The 21251-nt window shown below is 47.7% G+C and overlaps 1 protein-coding gene across 13 annotated transcripts in view; it reads left to right on the plus strand.

Moving 5' to 3' along the window:
* The window catches only part of C3H3orf20 (chromosome 3 C3orf20 homolog), a 55226-nt gene extending 40532 nt beyond the window's left edge, over positions 1–14694 (plus strand). For 12 of the 13 annotated variants that reach the window (XM_076567371.1, XM_076567361.1, XM_076567363.1 and 9 more), the window contains 5 exons: positions 5689–5992; positions 7548–7655; positions 8750–8892; positions 13885–14019; positions 14513–14694. In XM_076567371.1, coding sequence (XP_076423486.1) covers positions 5689–5992; positions 7548–7655; positions 8750–8892; positions 13885–14019; positions 14513–14609 — 787 coding nt within the window. In that variant the 3' untranslated portion in view covers positions 14610–14694. The remainder of the gene's footprint in view (positions 1–5688; positions 5993–7547; positions 7656–8749; positions 8893–13884; positions 14020–14512) is intronic. The other variant, XM_076567372.1, reaches the window with a different exon arrangement.
* Positions 14695–21251: the final 6557 nt, after the last annotated feature.

Here is a 21251-nt window from a genome sequence, read left to right on the forward strand (position 1 = left end):
TCTGAAGTGATACATAAATGGAGAAGTGAAGGATGAGAAACAAGCAGCCCAAACAGATGTGAGAAAGGAACATCACAGAGCCCCAGGGGACAAGAGCAAGCTTGGCGTGTGTGAGAGCTAGTAAAAGCCGTGTGCAGGGGTGTCACAAAGGAGGCCATGGGGCTGGACGGTGGCTCAACAAGTAGAGTGACTTGTTTCCAAGCCCAACATCATGAGTTTGATCCCTGAAGCACACACACACACACACACACACACACACACACACACACACACACACACACACACACACACACGGGCAATGTAACTTTTTAATTTTTTTTAAAGAATAAAGCTGTGATCTTAGACGAGAACACAGGAGCAAGCAGGAGGTTGATCAAGTTACCTTGCTGTGCTAGAGATGCCGTCCCATATGTGGAAGTGGAAGCTCATCAATTTATACTATTTTAAAAATCTTAAAATAGGCATATTTGGGGGCTGGCAAGATGCCTCGGTGGGTAGTGGGCCTTGTTATCAAATCTCATGACCTGAGTTTAATCCCTAGGAACTTAGATGATAGAAGAATAGAACTGAGTCCCACAAGTCCCTCTGACCTCCACATGTGTGTGTGCCATTTATTTTAAAATAAATAGATAAGTAGAATTTAAAATGTGAAACTTGCATAAAAGAATGAGAAAATTCTACTCGCGTGGCTCGAGTGCACACCTGTAGCCACCAATTCAGGAACAGACCCTTACCCGCTTCCTAAAAGTCCTTCTATGCCAACCCAGTCTTTGGCTCCTTCCTCCCCAGGCCAAACACTGTGAACACCACAGACTAGCTTTTGTTCTAACTTTATTTGAAGGGATGTATGTGGTTTGTTTTCTTGGTGTATGACTTTTTTCATTCAGTGTTATGATTTGAGATTTACCCGTGTCCTATGCACAGCACTCATTTGTTCTTTCTCATCACTATGTAACAATTTATTCTGTGATCATGCCACAAACCACGTGTTCTAATGATATAGGTGTTTGGCTGTTCATGGTTTTTGTGCTGCAAAATTGTGCTGCTGTTGGCATTTGTCTTTTATGTGATCAGCAAATGCTAAGGTGTAAAACTGCTGAACCAGAGTATGTATAGATATGCTCAGCTTCCTGTACAGATTGGTCTTCTCCAGTGGTTCTAGCAAACGCAGCTCCCAGCCGCAGTGTATGAGGGCTCCAGTTGTTCCACATTCTTACCAGTGGATGTTGCTCTTCTTTCTCTTTAAAAAAAAAGTAGAGTGGTGTGTGTGTGTGTGTGTGTGTGTGTGTGTGTGTGTGTGTGTGTGTGTGTGTGTGTGTGTCTGTCTGTCTGTCTGTGTCTGTGTGTGGTGGCATATGCATACTTGTGGGGGGGGCATTGAATGTCCTGTCATTGAATACTCTATCATTCTCTGCCTTATTTCCTTGGAACAGGGTTTCTCACTGAGCTAGAGTTCATCTGGCATTCAGCAAACCCCAGCAATCCTGTCTCCATTCCCTCATAGCCTGTGGCCATGCCTCACTTTTATTTAGGTGCTGGGGATTTTAACTCAGGTCTTCATGCCTGAGCAACAAGCACTCTTACTTATTGAACCATTTCCCCAGCCCCTAGATTAGGTTTCATGCTGCATCTATTTTGAGATAATTTTGTATCAAGTGTTTCACACAGCATTTATTTTGAGATAATTTTGTATAAGGTACAGTGTATGAGTTGAAATTTGTTTGTTTTACACATGGCCATATATTTGTTTCCAAAGCATAAAAAAAAAAGATCCTTTTCTTCATTAACTTGTCCTTGCACCCTTCTAAAGAAAACCTATGGGTCATGTTTCGTGGGTCTCTTTCTGTACTGTTTTGTTAATAGGATCCTATGACTTTCAAATAGTGAAGCAGCCTTGCATTTCTGGATAAACTTCACTCAATTATAAAGCTCTTTCCCCTGTATTTCTAGGTACTATTTGCTAAAATCTTGTTGAAGCTTTTGCATATATACTTATGAGGGTTATTTATGAATAGTTTTTCTCTTTTGGTAATGTTATTGTCTGGCTTATCAGAGCAATACTGGCTTAATAAAATGAATTGGGAAGTACATCTCCTTTTTGTGTTGAATCCAACTCTTTTCCTTTAACTGTTAAGATTTACCATGGAACCATCTTACTCAGAGTCTCCTTTGTAGAGAAGATTTTAAAAACAAAATTGCTTTTATAAATATAGAGCTAGTTAGGCCACTTGTTTTTTTTTTCCTTGAATGAATGTTTAGTAATTCACATCTTTAAGAGGATTGGTCATCCAAGTTGCTGGACTTATAGACATGGAGTTGTTCCTAGTTTTCCCTGGGGACCTTCTTCTGAACACTTTTATGTTTATTTGGTGTTTGTGCATACTCACTTATACCCTGGCATACAAGGGGAAGTCAGAGGACAGGAAGGTTCTTGCTGAGGCAGGCTCTCTCTTTCCTCCATGTGGGTGGGTGGGTCTAAGGGATTGAACTCAGGATGTCAAGCTTCTGGCAGGTGCCTTTACTGGCTGAGCCCTATATGACCTTCTTAATGCCTGTAGGATCTTTAGTGGCATCTCCTCACTTCTGCCATTTTTTGTTTTATGTATTTAGGACTCACTGTTCAGTGCATACAGATATAATCACTGTGTTTCTAGATGGAATATCTTCTCTCTATTATCATTTTCCTTTTTATTTACTATCAATTTTTAGTTTATTATATATGTATGTGTATGTGTGCATGTATGTGCACATGAGTGCAGGTGCTTGTGCAGGTAAGAAGAGGGGTGTCAGGTTGGATGGGCAATCCTCTTAAAGATGTGAATCCCCTGGAACCACCCAGTATGGCTGCGGGGAACCAAGCTTGGGTCTTCAGCAAGAGCAGTTCATACTCTTAACTACTGAGTGATTTCTCTAGTCCCAGCCTATAATGATCTTTTACTTACTTGTTTTCTGGTATTAGTATAACTCTCCTGATTTCTTATAAATATTATTTGCATCAATTGCTTCACTCACTGAGTCATCTGTCCAGCCCCCAACGTTGACTTTTCTAATCCACTCCTGGCTCTTCACATAGCAGCCTACTGCTCACTATAGCTGGGCTAGGAGTTTTCCTGCCTTGGTTTCTCCTTTGCATTTTCTACTTTTACTCTAGAAGTCTTTTCTGTTTGCTTTGTTTGATCATTTGAAACAGGGTTTCTAGCCCAGCTTGGTCTAGAACTCCCTATGTAGTTTAGGATGATCTTGAACTTCTAGTCCTCCTGCCTCTCCCTCCCAAGAATTGGGATTACAAGTCTGTGTCACCATACCCAGTTTGAGTTCTGGGCTTTTGAATCAGTCACAAAAGCTTTCCTTGCTCCAAAATTACAGAATATTTTGTTCTATTTGCCACTATTACAAATTGTGGGAAATTGTAAAGTCAGATTCTCCCACATTAAAAGCCTTAATCACTTTGAATATACTCTGGTATAATTCATGATAAATAGGTTCAACATTCCCCATGGATGTTTAGTTCATAAACAAGAGATGCTCTACTTTTATTATTTATTTGGTGTTGTGAATCAAATCCAGGACCTCACATGCACTGAATATGTGCTCCATCACTGTGCTCCACCCCTCTTCCCCAGATTCTCCTACTAGCTTTGCTCAGCAAGTATTTACCAGCATTAAATTTCCTCTAAAGAACTGTGAATTGTAAAGCTAGATATGGTAGTATATGGATACAGTCCCAGCACACAGGAGGCAGAGATAGGAGGATTACCATGAGTTCAAAGCCAACCTGGGATACCTGGCAAGACCCTGTCAGAAAAATAAAGTCAGGATATCCTGGGCTCTTACACAGAGACACTCTGTCTCGAAAAGCAAACAAAGAAGTGGCTGGAGAGATGGCTCATCAGTTAAGAGTACTCGCTGCTCTACAGAGGAACCAGGCTCAACTCTCAGCACTCTCAGGGTAGTTTGCGTCACCTGCAACTCCAGTTCCAGGTGATCCAATGGCCTCTTCTGTGTACTGTACACACATAAAATAAAATGAATATATGTAAACGAACTGACTGAGCAATGTGTGATAAATCATGGGCATTGCTCTCACGTTAGGATGACTTGGTTCTAACCTGAGGCCTTGCTAATTCAAAGGCTTCATTGACCTTGGGCAACCCATTATCCTCAAGGGAGAGAGGCTTCTGTATTTTGACCTGTAAATGGTAATAATAGTTTCTGTCCTGCCCATTCTATGGGGTTTCTACAAAATTAACCAAGGAAATGCTTATTCAGGGGCCATAGATCCTGTAAAACATTAAATGTGTAAAACAGCAATGATGAAAAGAGTGGGGGGAAAGGAGTACTTTACACCCAATGGTGCTGCTTTAGACTAAGCACCATGGCCCTGCATAGTGTCAGCACTTAGCAGGTGGCTGATAAATGCTGGAGTGTTGACCAATTCTCTATTGCATCTTTGATTTGCCAAGTGTTCCTATTGTATTCCACCAGTTGAAACACTGCAAGTGGCTAATCTCTTAGGACCTGTAGTGGTAGAAAAGTATACTAATAAAAATAAGAGGAATATAGAATATGTTAAACAGGAAGCAATGCTTGAGAGAAAGATAAAATAGGCAAGAAAGAGTGTTGAGGTGGAAGCACTCAATGGGGTGCTTAGAAAGTCACCAGGAAGGTGACATTCCAATAGATGTAAAGGTGGTAAGAGAATAGGCTTGCGGCTCTGGGGAACAAACAGTGGCATAAGCAGAAGTCAGTGTAGCCATGTGAGAGTACTGGGGAGCAGGGGGAGAGTACTGGGGAGCAGGGGAGAGTACTGGGGAGCAGGGGAGAGTACTGGGGAGCAGGGTGAGGAGAGTACTGGGGAGCAGGGTGAGGAGAGTACTGGGGAGCAGGGGGAGAGTACTGGGGAGCAGGGGGAGAGTACTGGGGAGCAGGGGGAGAGTACTGGGGAGCAGGGGAGAGTACTGGGGAGCAGGGGGAGAGTACTGGGGAGCAGGGGGAGAGTACTGGGGAGCAAGGGGAGAGTACTGGGGAGCAAGGGGAGAGTACTGGGGAGCAGGGTGAGGAGAGTGCTGGGGAGCAGGGGGAGAGTACTGGGGAGCAGGGGGAGAGTACTGGGGAGCAGGGTGAGGAGAGTGCTGGGGAGCAGGGGGAGAGTACTGGGGAGCAGGGTGAGGAGAGTACTGGGCTTAAGGGGAGTGAGAAGCAGGAGCTAGATCTGGTACAGCTTGCTGCTTTTTGCTGCCTTAACTGAAATCAAGCTAGAGAGCTGATTCAGTTTCTGACAGAATCCCTCACTGGCTCCAAGAGAGATGAGAGAGGGAAGTGTTAACCCTTAGGAACTACTTCCGAAATGATCGGAGGCTGGACTATGTTGCTGGTAGTGGAGGGCAGCTAGATTCTGGATCTGTCAACCTGGGAAAGAGGCTTGTGGGTGGGATTGGTGAAATGGTGGGTGTGGAGTGAGAGTCATGGATGGCCCTGAAATGTTAGCTGAATAACTTCTTATGCCTCCTTTGCACATGAGGAAATGTGGGCCTGGAGTGGTGAGGGGTCCCTCCACTGAAGGACTGGACCAGGGTCTGCCTACAGCCCTAGCCCTGCAGTGGGCCTCTTTCTGTGTAGAAACAAGAGCTGTAGGGGCAGAGGTTGAAGGCTGCCCACAGGCTCCTACCACTGTGTTCCTCTTTGTAGAGGGAAGCCGAGAGAGGTACGCAGCCCCACCAGGTGGGCAGCCTCACCCTATGACTGCCCACTGGTGCTGCGGAGGCTCATTCACAAGGAAGACATCCGAGCCGGCTGCAAGTGTATTGTGAAGGCACCCCTGGTGTCCGACTTGGAGCTAGAGCGCTTCCTGTCTGCACCCCGAGACCCCAACCAAGTGCTGGTATTCGGGATAATGTCGAGCCAGAATCCCAACTGTACCGCACAGCTACAGTGGCTGCTGGACACACTGTATAGCCATCGGCAGCAGGGCCGTTCCTCACCGTGCATCCAGGTTGGTCCAGAACCCGGTGAGGAGGTCCCTTGGGCCAGGGCCAGGGAGCAGAACCAACTATAACCCCCACTGTGTGAGGATGGGTTAGGTGTCTAACAGCTCCCTGTCTTTCCAGGCCCGTGGCCAACACTCCCCTTTCTGTCTGCAGCCTTCTGTTCCATCTTCTCTCTTCTGCTCATCTCCTCTCCCAGGATGAATGTCACCACATCAGGGCAGGTGCTTCTTCTTACCTTTGAGACAAGGTCAAGGCAAGGTCCTTTTCATTCAGAGCACTTGGCACAGTTTGTGGCCACAACTGGTGTGCATGTTCAAGGAAAAGACAGTGCCCATCACCCATGTTCTTACAGTTCAGTATATGTTTGTGGACTGTCCCAGGTCCCTCCGTGTGCCGGCCTTGTTTCAGTGGTTCAAGAGCCTACCGCTGGTTCAGCATGAGCCAGTCCCTGAAGGAATTCCCAGTATGGCTGTAGCCACAGCAGCATGACAGGACAGATCTGGAATGCGTGGCTTCTGTCTCCTGGGGTCAGGATGAGCCTCCTAGGATGCTCGGGGCTTTAGCAGGCAACTGAGTATCCCTGGCAGTGGCTTGTGCAGGGATGAGGACAGTTTGAGGCCCCAGTTAGTCTCAGGGCTAGGTGACTTCTTCCAAGCTGTCCTTCCCCTTGAGCCTGTTATGTTATCCCTGCCCTATTCCTCCTAGCTGCTGCAGAGTTCTGAATTTGTGTGAGAAATCTGTGGGCTCTGCCTGAACACCCCTTCTAGACTTTCTCTCTAAGAGTGCTGCAGCCAAAGGGCCCTTCTCAAATCAGATGCCCCCTCCCCCACTGGGGCCCTTCTCTTGGCTCCTTTCAAGCGAGCAGCCAGCCGCAAGCCTTTCACCCAGCCAGGCAGCAGAGCCACACTTGTTTCAGGCATCTCATTTCCAGCTTGCTTCAATTTAGAGAATGTTCCCTGAGAACCTGCTCTGGGCTCACCTCGTTCATGGCAGACACAATCCCTGTCCTCATGGGAATGTACAGTTGGCTGTAGTTTGTCTGGGGGCTGTTGATTGTTCACTAAGGAATAAAATGCTTAGATGTCTTATTCCAACCACACACAGTGTGAATGGGGCCAAGATCTGACCTGAAGTAGTTGGAAGATGGGCTTGGGGAGTAGTGGTGAACTTCCCAGAGACTTGGCTTCTGCTCTGGCTAATAGCTGGTCATTAATACTCTCATCCCATGATGGCTAAACACTGCAAAGGGGTCAAGAGGGGCAGCCAAGTGAGAGGTGGGGTGAAAGGCCCCTCTGGGCCATGCAACATAGCTTCCTGAGTCTGGTCCATGTGGAGCAGGACTCCTATCTTGAGACCTTCCAGAGTGAGGGACATCATAGTCCATAGACCCCAGGGCAAATGAGTGCTGTCACATGAAGAGGAGTCCCTCTGGTCATGGCTCTCCCACAGAGGGCTGAGAGCAGATCTGAAGACCTGCTCTGGGGAAAGGGATGGCTGTGGGGAGGTTAACACGTACCTTCTTGCACCAGGGTGACCAGTTCCCACATCTCTGTTTGGCAGTGCCAGCATGACCCTTACCGCCTGCTGCGGTATGACCTGGACAGCCCCCTGCAGAAGGATCCACCCCTAATGGTGAAGAAGTTTGCTGTGGTACATGGGATGGTTTTGGTGAGCAGGGGCCCTGCAAAGGGCTAGACATCTATCACCAGCCACTACTGTCTCAGCCAGATTGGGGGGGAGGGTACAAAACAAAACCTGAAGATCTTCTCCCACCCATGCTGAGGCTCAGAGAGCAGGACTTATTGAGAGTCACCCAAAAGACTCCCATCCCCTTCCCAGGAGATGGAAGGGTTGGGTGACATTAACACAGAGAATCAAATTCTATTCATCTGATTGTTATTAAATTATACTAAAATATTATAAAACCATGTATGTTCATTGAAAAATCAGGTATACAATCTAGAAAATAATGACACCCTCCTGCTACCCAGGATCTTACTCATCTATCCAGCAATTAAGTTCTGGAGCCCCTGCTAGGCCACATCCACCTGACATTGTAGTATCTGGCCTTTGTTGTCTTTTTCTACACACATACTTTAGGGCACTGTCTTTCCAATAAAGTGCTGTCCCACATCTTCAGTTGGTAACACCAGAATTTTTACCACTGGACGTGAGTCTGTCTTGTTATCACTATCCATGCTGCTTTTTTGGACAGTTAGGTTCTTTCCCTCTCTCCCTTCTTGCTATTTTTCTTTTTCCCTATAATAATGGTATGGTGATACCCTTGCCTAGCATCTGTAGACAGCTGTCCATGGTGGAGAATGGTAGACACAGAGAGTAGAGGGTATGAGACCCCCATTCCATAGGGTGAGCTGATGGGTACATCCCGATATATGGGTTTGAAGCAGAGGGGGCCAGACAGATGTAGGTAGGTGTGTAGGAGTCTTGTGTGCAGGGTAGAACGTGACCTTCCTTCCACCCTAAGGGAAATATGAAGTGTACATCTGACAGGGCCAAAAGCTGGGCAGGTTGGGCTGCCCTCTGACTCAGGAGGGCCCGTGCAGGGGCTAGGGTCAATCATGTCTCCGTGGGTTGCTGAGGAGGGTAGCACACTTTCCCATGCTATCAAGGGCCTAACCTAGCTCTGAGGAGCCTGTGGCCAGTCCTACTAAGACTTGGAACTTGGCTGTCATTATCAGTCATGCCACTATGTCAGTATACTGACGTGTTTCTTATTTCATTTCTTTCCTGTCTTCCAACAGATGTTTGCTGGGGGGAAGCTCCTTTTTGGGGGCTGTGTCCTAAATGGCTATGGCTTCAGCAAGCAGAATCTGCTGAAACAGATCTTCCGGGCTCGTCAGGATTGCAAGTTGGGCTACTTCCTGCCAGACAACTACAAATTCAAGTAAAACTCGACAAGGCATCCCACAGGGAGGGATAATGGGGCGGGGGACCTGGGCTGTGGGAAGGCCCTGGGTGGGAGAGCAGGTGGTGGGAAGAGCCAGCGACAGGGAAGTAGGGAGCAGCCTCTTCCTGCAGTCCCCTGAGCAAAAGCTACAGCAGGAGGGTTTTGCAGGGGGGAGGCGAAGAGGGAGAGCAGGCAGGAAGAGGTGAGCAAGTTCATGCCGTTTTTCTCTTTGAGCTGAAAGTTTGGATAAAGGGCTATGTGGGGAAAAGAAGTTACTGCTCGTTTGCTCAGTGCTCTGTTCAGCTGGAAATAGTGGAAAGATGTCTCAGGGGCAGGAGGCCCAGTCACACCCGTCAGTTCCAACCTGTGTGCACATTCAGCTTGGCTTCTCTTGGGTTGCCAGGTGGGTCCCACAGACACAGTGCTTGGTGTAGGAGTAGGCTTGGGTGTAAGCATCCAACTAAGGTGCTGCCACCTACTAAGCATCTCCAGGCTGGCTCTGGTGAGTGGTAGAAGGCAGTCTGAGCTCAGGACACTCTGCAGTGCAGGTTCCCGGAAAACCTGCTAGCTTGGGGGGTCCTAAGACAGGATTGGAGCCCTGGCTTTTTCTGGCATTATCTGGGTGACTGTCAGGTGGACTGATCAGGTGGGCTCCCAAATCTTTAGCTCTTTGCCTTTAAAATGAAGATAATAATCAGTCTTGCAAGACTGTAAAGATTTCACAAAAGAGTATTTGTTATTAACAAGCTCTATTAGAGGTAAACAATGATGAAACCCAGGATAATATCTGTAATATCTGTCATGTGTAATATCTGTCTGCAGACCTGAGCTATCTGTGGCACACTCCTACAGCACCAAGTTAAATCCCCCATTCCCACACAGACCTGCAGTTTTCTATCTTTTTGTTTGTCTGGTTGGTTGGTTGGTTGGTTGGTTTTTCAAGACGGGGTTTCTCTGAGTATCCCTGGCTGTCCTGGAACTTGTTCTGTAGACCAGTCTAGCCTCAAACTCAGAGACCCCAAGTGCTGAGATTAAAGGTGTATGCCATCATGCCTGGCTGCAGCTTTCTGTCTTGATGCCAGCTCACCCCAGGGAACTGGGTTGAGTTTTTGTCAGTCTGCTTCACCCTGAGATTGGGGATACATTCATGGAAAATCCATGGAGGTCACACTAAGTGACCCCAATATTTTGGAGTACTCAGTGTATAAGGCTGGAAGACAAGGAGCCTACAGGGATAAGACAGGGCAGACAGAAAATTCCGAGTGTTCTGAGTCCCCATCACTCAGAACACCAAGAGAAGGGGGTGGAAACCGGACATTGGCAGGTCCGGGGAGTCACAAAGCTGAGTTTCAGGAGCTGTTCACAGTTGAAAAAGAATGTGCCAGATAGCCAGGTGGTGGTGGCGCACACCTTTAATCCCAGCACTCAGGAGGCAGAGGCAGGCGGATCTCTGTGAGTTCGAGGCCAGCCTGGTCTCCAAAGCAGAGTTCCAGGAAAGGCGTAAAGCTACACAGAGAAACCCTGTCTCGAAAAACAAAAAAAAAAAAACAAACAAACAAAAAATGTGCCAGACATACATTGGGTCTTACTGGGCATTTATGTTTATAAACTCAGCACCTTGGATTCCCAATATTTAAAAGATACTAGGAAACTGGAAAGGAAGATGGATTTATTTACAGTTTGAACAAATAAAGAGATGTCTAATTATATCCCCTACCGTGCTTGTGGCCACCTTATAGTTTATGGAAAGCTATGAGACAAAGGATATGATATATGAAAATTTGCCTGTGAGCCCAGAGTTCAGCCCCCTAACCCAAGCCTTTGGGTCCTAGGTGGGAGGGCACAGCAGGCCTGTAGCTAGACAGTCTCAGTGGGAAACACATGCAGAATGTGGTCCTGACATGAGCAGCCCTGAGTGAAACTGTGTCCACCTGCGCACAATATTCACACTTAACCCCTGCCTCCCTCACTAGGGTTGGGGACAGCTAAGGGAAGTCATGTGTGGTTTGCAGGCCCCACTACCTATGTCTGTGAGCAGAGATGTGTTACCCTGCCATGCTCACGCTCCAGTGAGGATTAGGTACAAAAGGGACCAGGATAGGGCGGTGTGAGATATCCAGGGAGGCTAAGGGATGGGAGAGCAGACAGAGAAAATAGTTTGTCCCCTGGAAACACAAAGGGGCTTAGCCTGCAGCAGCCCCAGAAGGTAGGTGTGTATATGTCCCCCACCCCAGGTAGCAGTGAAATGGCTAGTGGACACATCTCGTCTCCTTCCACCTGGGTTCTTACCCTACCTTCCTCCAAAAATGGAGTGGGCAGCCAAGGAAGACAACCAACAGGAGGTTGGTTGGTTGCTTTATTGCCAATCTGGGATTAACAGCTTAAAATGGGATTCAAAACAACTTTAAACAGGTTGGCACACAGGTTTTGACAATTTAAATGGATCAGATTTGAACTCTTGGTAGCAGAAGGATGATAGCCTCTTAGTGCTCTTTCAGTTCTGAAAAGTGTTACAGCTTAAAAGTTCTTGGAGGGCTTCGGGACGCCAATCTAGAGCAGCCCCTTGCAGAACAAGGCTGCTGGTCAAACACCAGGAACACAAGGAGCAGCAGGTCATGCAAATTGGAAGCAGCTCAGGAATGAATTGTCATCTGCAGCAGAAGTACAGAGTCTTGGAGGCTGAGACTGGAATGAATACTGCCTGTGGCTACTGGTCAAGTCCTGGAGGCTGGCTCAAATGAATTTCCTGCATAGGAACAATTCTATCCCCTGCCTGTCTTAAAGGCAGCCTTCCTTCAGTGAAGATGAGCAACTGGCTGGAGCCCAACCTGAAGTCTTCCTTTCTTTCTTCCTCTCTTGGTTCCTGCAGCAGTTCTGTCTCTGCAACCCACAGAACATCCAATTGTATGTACTGGGTACCCACTAGACCCTGATTGGCTGGATGTGGGTATGCAAATAAAGTGAAAAAGAGGACCAATCAGAGAAGAGTTGTTAAACCTGCTTGGGGAGGAAGAAGACTCTTAGTCCCACCAAAAAGTTGCTAAAAGTTCACAATCAGGTTGAGAAGACCGTCTACAGAAGCAGGGACATCTGAACCAGTTTTTGTCTGTCCCTGGTGGCTACAGGAGCTCAGTGGGGAGATTTTGGTCAGGCTTTTTTTTTCTTTTGTGGCAGCAAAATGTACAATTGTGTAACACTTGCAAGTGTGCTTGTGACATCCTGTGGCCCAGTGTTGCCTACAGGACATGACATGGCCATCAGAGAGAGGAGTATGGAACTGTGGCTCCAAGCTCTCTGCTTTATATTGCTAGAGTCTGGATGGGTGGCTGTGTTTAGAAAAGCAACCCAGGACCCTGAGGGCCAGAAAGGAAAAGAATGTGCTTTGAATAGGAAATAAGTCCAGGCTACACCACAACCCTGACCTTTGTCTTCAGCCATGTCCTGAAGGAATGGGACATGACCTTTTCAGGGCTGTTCTTACAGGAGACAATAAAAATCTGTCAGAAATGGCCACACTCTGCAGTGACGAAAGTGCCTCGAACAGTCTTGGCCCCATGAACTGAGTGCTGTGTAAACTGTGATGGGCTCAGTGGACCACAGAGGACCTTGCCACGACCTCTGTGAGAGACAAAGTTCTTTGTAAATTGCCACATCCCTGATAAGTCACAATGGGCAGGGGGAGCTGCTGAATGCCCTGTGAACCAGGAAGAGTTTCAGAAACTGGTGGGCCTCCCCCTCAGACCGCCGCGGCCTCCTAAGCAGCTTTGCAGCTGTCACATGCTCTGCAGAGTCCCCAGTCATCCATGCAGTGCCCTCTCCTGCACAGCACCTGGTAAACTACATGGCAGTCCACGGAGGACAAAGCATCTTCTAACCTGTCAGGTACCCTGTGGCGTGCAGACTGGAGGGACACCTTGTGAAGATAATACGGTATGCAAATGCTGGCGTGAGAATCTCAGGGTTTGTGAATAGTCGTGATCTTTATAAACGGCAAGCGACGGCTTGGTGTGCTGTGAGTGCTGCCAGTTGTGAGAGAGTTCTTCACCCCTGGGCCACTGTACTGCCCCCTGTCTTCTGCCCACCCACCTTAGAAGGGGCAGAACCAGCTGAGTCACAGCAGGAGGAGGCCAGGGACTAGTGAGAATTGGCTGCAGCCAGGTGCCATGTCCCACAGATTTGTGTGCTTAAATCCTTTGCTCCATGGCGATGGTGGTAGGAATGTGGGCACTGGGAAGTGATGAGGTCACAAGTACAGAGACTTCATGAGTAGAGTTCATAGCTAGAAGCTAGCGTACCCCTTCTGCTATGTGAGCACAGTGAGAGGCTGCCATCCATGAGGATATCATCTGTAAGTGTTACCAGGCACTGACTCTCCTGGCACCTTGGTGATGGACTGGCAGTTTTGAGGAGTGAGTGCCCTTTGTGGCAGTCATGTTTGCTGTGTAGGCTTAGCACTTTTGGAGCAGCCAGGATAGCCAGACTGAATGGCTTAAGCAGCATCTGCTCATCATCCCAGTTCTGGGGGCAGGAATTTGGATCCAGGTATCAGAGGGCCATAGTTCCTCTCAAGTTGTATTCTAGCCTCTCTTTAGCTTCGGTGACAGCATTACTCTGATGTGGTACTAGTCACATAGGATTGGGGGGTGCATTCAGTCCACAGCACTGTATGATGCCATCACTTCCTTGGCCTCCACTGCTGCTTTGCAAAGCCCTCTGTATCCTCTGGGCATTCTTATGCTCGGTGTAGCATGGACCAGGTAGCTGGTAGCATGGGAATGAAGGCTATGCAGCCTTTCACAGAAGCCAAGAAACTGACCTCCAGTGGTTTCCAGGGTCTCAGAGCAGGCAGTTCCTCCCTTGGCACAACTGGGAGGTAAAGTGTTTTGCTAGTCTGTCTAGGGTCCGAAACAGGGTGGGATAGCACCAAGTGAACCCTGGGCTCTCACCTCTGACCCCCATCTTATGCTTTCCTACCACCCGTCCCTGCAGCATGTCAACCTATATCACAAACCTGGATGATTCTGAGTCGGCTAAAAGAGTGGCATCTGAAGATTTCGAAGGAAGTGCCTCTTCATTGGCGCTTGGGGACAAAATGGATAAAACACCTTCTACCCCCCCTGAAAAGTATGTTTTCCCTATATCTCTAGTTGACAGATTAGGAATGGCTCATTATAGGGTCCCTAGCTTAATCACAGGCCACTACAGCTACCATAGCATGGCTTATGCCTTGGAAATCTGTGTCCCTCCAAGTATAGGTCAGCCCCTGATTTCCAGCCTGTTTTGCATTGTCTCATTGGGTGTCAGGGTTGTGCACTAGGAGATACACTTTGCGGCAAGGCTCCCTAGTCCAGACCCACCTGTCAGAAGGATGGAGGCCACCCCCAACTCCAGCAAGTTTCTTAGTGATGGTGACAGGGAACCAAATCAAAATTCTGTAGTGTTACTCTTTCCAGAAAGATGGAAAAGTGCTAAGATCAAGCTATGGATGCCACTGGGCCCCCAAGTTGGAGCTGTCCCCTGGCACTTCCCCTCTAGGGCCATGCCCTCATCAGCTGGGCCAGGCTCCCAGCCTGCTCACTTGATGCCCAGCACCTGCTTCTTCCTGTTGCATATTTAGGTCGAAACAGCCTGAGGTGGAACTGCAGCCTTACTTGAAGACCAGGAGGAGCAGTAAGAAGGGCAGTAACTGGAAGAAGTCAGGTTCTAAGAAGTGATGCTGGAAGAGCCAGTGATGCCCTCCCCACACCCAGCCCTACCTCCTGGTCTCCCACCACCCTTCAATAAATGTACATGCCTCCAGTGTCTGGGTGAGGAGGTGGTGGGTGGGACAGGCCCAGCTTTGACTCCAAGAAGGCCAGAGGACCCCCACAGCTAGTTTCAGGCTAGGTTCTTGGAAACTTGCTACCCCCAACTCAGAGCTTCCTCTGTGGCCAGGAGTAAGCCTGAATCGATCATTCTGGTGAACACATGTCTCATGGCCAAGGTCCTGCCTGCTCAACCATTCAGCAACCCTAGGGAGCCTCGGAAGGGGCTAGACTGTGGTTCTCATCCTCTGTCAAGTGGGAAAGACTTCTAAGACTTCTGATAGAAAGAAGATGAGAAGGGAGACACAGAAAGGGAGAAGAGACAGAGTGGTGGAAAGAGATGAGAGAGCAAGCAGGAATGAGGATGGAGGGGCAGAAAGGGATGACTAAGGAAGTGAGAGATAAAGACAGAAGTCGGCTGAAGGCCAGAGTCCAGCAGACACCTTGCAGGCTTCCATCACCATTTAGCTCAGCAATGGAACATAGGGCTGGACTGGATTCTCCTTTTTCTGGAGTAGGCCTGGAGTATCCTTATCAACATCCAGAGGCCCCAGGCAACAGTCTTCTGGAGTGCTGCCCTGTCCCTTACCTCTGAGAGAGCTGGATCTCCTACCACTGTGTGGTTGATAAGAGTTGTGTCCCCAGAGCAAAGATTGTGGAGGGTCTGCCTTGGTCTTTGCGCCTAGAATAGAGTTCAGGCCCCAAACTCCAGGTAGCATTTGGTGATGTATTTCACAGATAACCATTTGTGCTTCTTCAGTAACACATGCTTTTTCTATCTTAATTTTTTTTAAGGATTAGTTTTGTTCTTTGTTCATTTTTTTTTTCATTTTGTTTTGTAGCTTGAAAGATTTTTTGAGTTATATGTTTCTTCCCCTAGAAGTGTATTTGAAGTGGTCTGCCCTGTTCTTAGGCTGCATATGTTGGTATTTTCAGGCCTTGATGTTTGTTAGGGGGCTTAGAGCTCTAAGCATCCCCCACCCTTCCCCTCTAAGCACAAAGACAGAAGCAAGAAGGCAAGGGGCCAAAGTTCTGTTCTGTCCTCACAGATAGGCACCCCAATACCCGGTGAAGGTTGGAACCAAGGCCTCTGCTCAGGCTAGAGTCTGAAATGAAGCCTCTGACCTGCACCTCTCTGACCTTCAGGCCATGTGCTCAGCTATGCTCAATCAAGCAAATATGCTAAGCAGTCAGTTCTGTGTGCACCAGGAGCAGAGGCAGGCCAGGTCCTGGCTCCCTGCAGGGTGCTGCTCATCACCCTGGAGGGCTGCCTGTGAACAGGAACACCTCCCACTGGCAGAGCAGGCAGTGAATGTCCAGGGCAGCACTGTCAGATTGCTCCTGGAGGAGGAGGAGAGGAAAGTCCCTCTCCATGGAAATGCCAGGAGAGAGAGGTGGGCTTTCCTCCACGATGGCTCTCACTAGGCAGGAAGCTAGGTGTCTGAGCTCTTTCTTGATTAGCACAAGGCTTCTTAAACTTTAGCTACTTAGGAGTAAGAAATTTTTACATGTATGTAAAACAGGTATGCAAATCAAATATTTACTGATAATAAGTAATAAAGAAATGTATTTTAAAACAATTCTTTGACATATATGATTTTTCATTTATTAAAAATAAAAGCAAATTTGCATTCCTATGCGATGAATTGCTTATGTATTTTATATAAGGAATTAAATCTTGCCTGAATATTCAATGCAATAAAAGTTAGAACATCACGACACTTTGCAGAGTTGATAGTTATTCTGATTTTATAATCATCAGCTACTTTAAGCATAAAGTGGCAGAAATACATTTAGAGCCATTTTAGAAATGGCCAGGAAATTTTAAAATAATCCATTATGTCCAAGTAAGGTTTGTCCTAGGGATACAAAGTTGGTCCAATATCAAACACTAGTCAGCATCACTCCCCATATAATAGACTAAAGAAGAGAAACCAAATTCGAACTAACTGCACTGGTGAAGAAATAGAGCAAACCAAAAATAGATGATCAACATCTTAACCTCAAAAGGTTGATAAGAAAAAACCCCAGCAAACACTTCCTTCATAGTGACTCTTCAGATGCTTTGCCAGTGAGGTTAGATAGAAGACAAGCCTACCACCAGCACCACCATGACAAAACACAAAGAAAGCCCGGGGCTGGGACCTGAGAGGAAAGGATCAAACTGAGCTGTTGCGGGTGATACCCTTATCTGCCTAGAAAGCCAACAGAATCAATGCTTAAACATCAGAGCCATTTGATAACTAGGTAAAAGTATGAAGCCACTTTCTTACCACCAAAGGTCTAGTACCAAAATGCAGAAGCAATGATGTGGGGTCCTAAGCAGAATGGCATCCATCAATGCTTTGATCCCAGAGTGAACTGAAGCTGAGAGGAGAAGCCCAGCATGCCTACCCAAGGCCACAAGACACATCATGAATCCAATGTTCCTGGATACAGAGGTCCCGATGCCTCTCACCTAGGACCCTTGAGAATCTCATAAAGAAAAGCCACTCCCTACACTCTCCCTCCCAGCTATGCTGAGACTGGGCAAGCCACTTTTGGCTCTGGGTCTCCATGTCTTCATCCATAAAATGTGGTGTTCTGGCATAGTAACCTTCCAAGGATCTGGGCTGGACCGGATACAATGCAGAGAAAGCCTTTAGCTTGGGCTTAGAAAATGTATATGAGAACAAATTATTTAAATTATTAAGCACACACCCCCATTGCCACTTTCCACATCAGCAGGACCTACCTATGTGTAGATTGTCTCCCAGGCACCAGCATCAGCAAGGGTTAAGGAGCTTGGCTACTAGCCAAGCAGAAATAGTGTTGGCCTTGAGCGACATAACATTTCTCTATCTGTGCAATCTCCCGGCCCCCAGCCCAGCCTTTGGAAATGAAAGCTCAGCCTAGCTGAGGCTCCTCTGCCTGCTGCATCCTAATGATCTCCGCCAGGGAGAGTGGGTAACCCCCTCTCAGCTCCTCCAGCTCCCCAGCTCAAAGGAAGCCCTGAGCTGCCTGCCCTGAAGCTGTCAGCTCACATGTGGGAGAAAGATTGGGTTGTACCCACTGCTGGTCCATTTGGAGGGAAGAAAATAGAAAGGGGGGGGGGGCTGAGAGTGGTCCTGGGTGGAGAACAGGTGCTGAGGAATCCACAGGCCAGGTGCCCTGGGTCTTAGCTCATCCTGTGGATCTGGGCAGGGGGCTTCCCACTGCAGATTATATGGCCTACTAATGAGTTGAAAAATCCATTTGGAGGATGTGATCCACATTCTGAAGAAGAAAACCGGACTAAAGGGAATGACACAGTGCATGTAGAAAGGTGGCAGGCTTGATTTCAGCTGCCCTGAGTGTAATATCTGAGACACAGGCTGTGAAGCTCACACCACCCGCTCACCCCAGCCATCTGTGCCTGTGACCTCGGGTACTTTATTTAAACTGATTAATGTTGGAGGGCCTAGTTTATTGTGGGTGGTACCATCCCTGGGAAGGTGGTTCTGGGTCATATAGAAAAGCAGGCTGGGCAAGCCATGAGGAACAAGCCAGTAAGTATTCCTCCATAGCCTCTGCCTCAGTTCCTGCCTCCAGGTGTCTGCCTTGAGTTCCTGCCCTGACTCCCCTTGATGACAGACAGTGGAAGTGTAAGCCAAATCATCCTTTTCTTCCCCGGGTTACCTCTGGTCATGGTCTTTATCACAGACATAGAAAGCAAACTAAGAGTTTGTGTGGTGTTATGTGCACACGTGAGTGAGTGTACACAGCTGTGATTGCAGAGAGGCCAGAGGAAGACATGGGGTGTGCTACTCTATCATGCTTCACCTTATTCCCTTGAAGACAGGAGTCTCTCACTGACCCAGAGCTAGGCTGGTGGCCATTGTCCTAAGAGCTTTGAACTCGGGTCCTCGTGCCTGCCTGCACAGCTGGTGAGCCATCTCCTCAGTCCAGATTTGGTCATTCTAACGGGCATGTAGTGGTACCCCATTGTCTTTTAAATTGTGTCTCCCTAACGAGTATCTTTCTACAAGTCATTTGCCACCTGTATCTCTTCCTGTTTTCTCAAGACAGATTTCCTCTGTGTACCTCTGGCTATCCTATAGCTCACAGAGATCCACCTGCCTTGGCCTCCCTAGTGCTGGGATTAAAGGTGTGAGCTACCACCACCTGGCTCCATATCTCTTCTTAAGTGGAGTGTTTGTTTGGGTGGTTGGTCAGTTTTGTTAATGAGAGTGTTTTTTCTTCAGCAGTATTTATATTTATATTCATACTATCTATATTTATATTATTCGTGTTTATGTATAAACTCCCCCATGGCTGGGCCTTGGGCGTGCTAGGAAGTGCTCTACCTCTGAGCTTCAGGTTCAGCCCTTAGACAACAGTCCTTGATTGGACATGGCTTCGGCAAATATTTCCTTACAATCTGTGGCTTGTCTCTTCATTGTCTTGGCATTGTGTGTTGCACAGCAGAAAAACTTTAGTTAAGTCCAGCTTGGCAACTCTTTCTTTCATGGGCCACACTTTGCTGTTGTAGCTAAACCATCATTGTTGTGATCAATGCTATTTGGATTTTCTCGAGTTTTGTAGCTTTGCTTTTGATGCTGCAGCCTCAGCTCCATCCCGAATTAGTCTTTGTGAGAAGCTTCAGTCCTATGCAGATTCACTGTTTGGTACTTGCCTGCCCAATACTACTTTCACACTTTCTCCATCATGGCGCCTTTGATCCTCCGTGAATGGATGGTTGACCTCATTTTGTGGGTTTAGCTATGGGTTCTCTGTTGTGTTTCATTGATCTCTTTGCTTGTCCTTCACCATGGCCACAGAGACTTGATGTTAGCTGTGATACAGTAAGTATGTCTTGAAGTCGGGGGGTGTCTCCAAGCTTTGTTGTTCTGTCATTTTTCAGAAGTGGAAATTAAGGTACCAAGATGTTAGGTCATTTGCCCAAAGCCACATGGTCGCAGCCTTTCTCACAGCTGGCGAGAATGCAAGCTGATGCAGCCACTTGAGAAAGCATTGCAATTCAGTCTTTTGACTACAAAGCTTGCGTTTGGGACCTAGATTAAAACAGCAAATGAGGAAAGAGGAGAGAGAAAACAGGAATAAGATATATGGTGATTACTCTTGATCGTCAGCTTGATGGGATTTCAAATTATCATGGAAACAAACTACTGAGCATGTCTATGAGAGACTAGTCTTCAGTATATGCTGTAATCTCAAAAAGGCAGGCTCTAACACCAGTGAAGGAATGAGCTTGCCAGTGAGAGCGAGGGCAAGCAGGCAAAGAGCAAGTGCTTCCTTCTTCCCCGTCCTTTATATAGGCTGCCACCAGAGCTGTGGCCCAGATTTAAGATGGGTCTTCTACCTCAAAAGATTCAATCAAGAAAATTCCCTCACAGGTGTACCCAGCCACTTGGATGTTAGTTAATTCCAGATGTAGTCAAGTTGACAACCAAGAATAGCCATCACACCACCTTTGCCCTCGCAATGAGGCCAGTCTGGTACACTGTTTCCAGGGTCTGGCCCTTTTAAATTTAGCTGCAGGAAAAAGCAGTTTGTGCAGGCCTGGAACTCGCAGACAATCAGCAACAGGAAAAAGTCATCCAAGGGGAGTGCTCAATGAATTATGGAGGCATTGTTCCCGAGCCCAAGGAGCCAGCCTTGCTGCTCTGAGCCCAGTGGCCAGCCCAAGGCTGCCGGAGTAACACTGCTGGCTGTTGTCAGGACAACACAATGTGGGTAGCCAAAGGCAAGAAAGAAAAAAAGAAGAAAGAAAAACACTGGAGGAAGAAAAATACTGGAAATTCCCTGCGTCCGGGGATAGAAGAGCCTTTCTAGAAAAATCAACAGCCAGGGAAAGGCTGCTGCATTCCTGGGTGGGGGCCTGCTGGAACAAGAGGAAGTTGCAAGTGATATTTTGAGATATTTTCAGTCTAGTGTGATGTCGATTGATTTTCCAAAACACGGGTACCTCCTGGTGTAGGGAGGGCTGAAGTTGGGCTGGGACTGACCAGAGGTGGGGCAGGGTGCAGGACCAGCCTGGACATAAACAGGAGCTGACCCAGTTGGAGAGTTCCGGTGATCTAGAATGCTGGCTTGCAGCCCCCAGAGTCCCACAGGTTTGTGTTCCAGACCTCACCTTGATGGGAGAGCCGCAGGTAAAACGGGTCCTCTGCTCGGAAAGCCTGAAACATAGCCGGGCATGTTCTGCTTGCCTACCTCTCCTAGGGGGTGCTGTCTATCCCACAACTAGTCCTGCTTCTGCAAAGCAGATGGGAAAGGTAACAGTGTTTATGGAGAAGACAGAGCTGTGAAGAGAGCCAGCAAAGGCTGTCCCGTGGAGCTGACATTGAGGGGACAAAATGAGTAACATGCATAGCTTGTTGGGAATGGAGGGCACCGTGAGAAGACAAAGCAGAGAGCAGGCTAAGAGGGCTTGGGTGCAAATGGTCAGGAGAGCGTTCCCTCCTCCCTCTCTTTGGGACCTGCCCTCCTGCCTTGTGTCACAGCCCCTGCTGACCCCTCATAGGCCCATTGGCTCCAATGTCCTGGCATCTCCTTGCTCCAGGCTAAGCA

Source organism: Peromyscus maniculatus, chromosome 3, assembly GCF_049852395.1.
Source record: "Peromyscus maniculatus bairdii isolate BWxNUB_F1_BW_parent chromosome 3, HU_Pman_BW_mat_3.1, whole genome shotgun sequence".
NCBI lineage: Eukaryota > Metazoa > Chordata > Mammalia > Rodentia > Cricetidae > Peromyscus > Peromyscus maniculatus.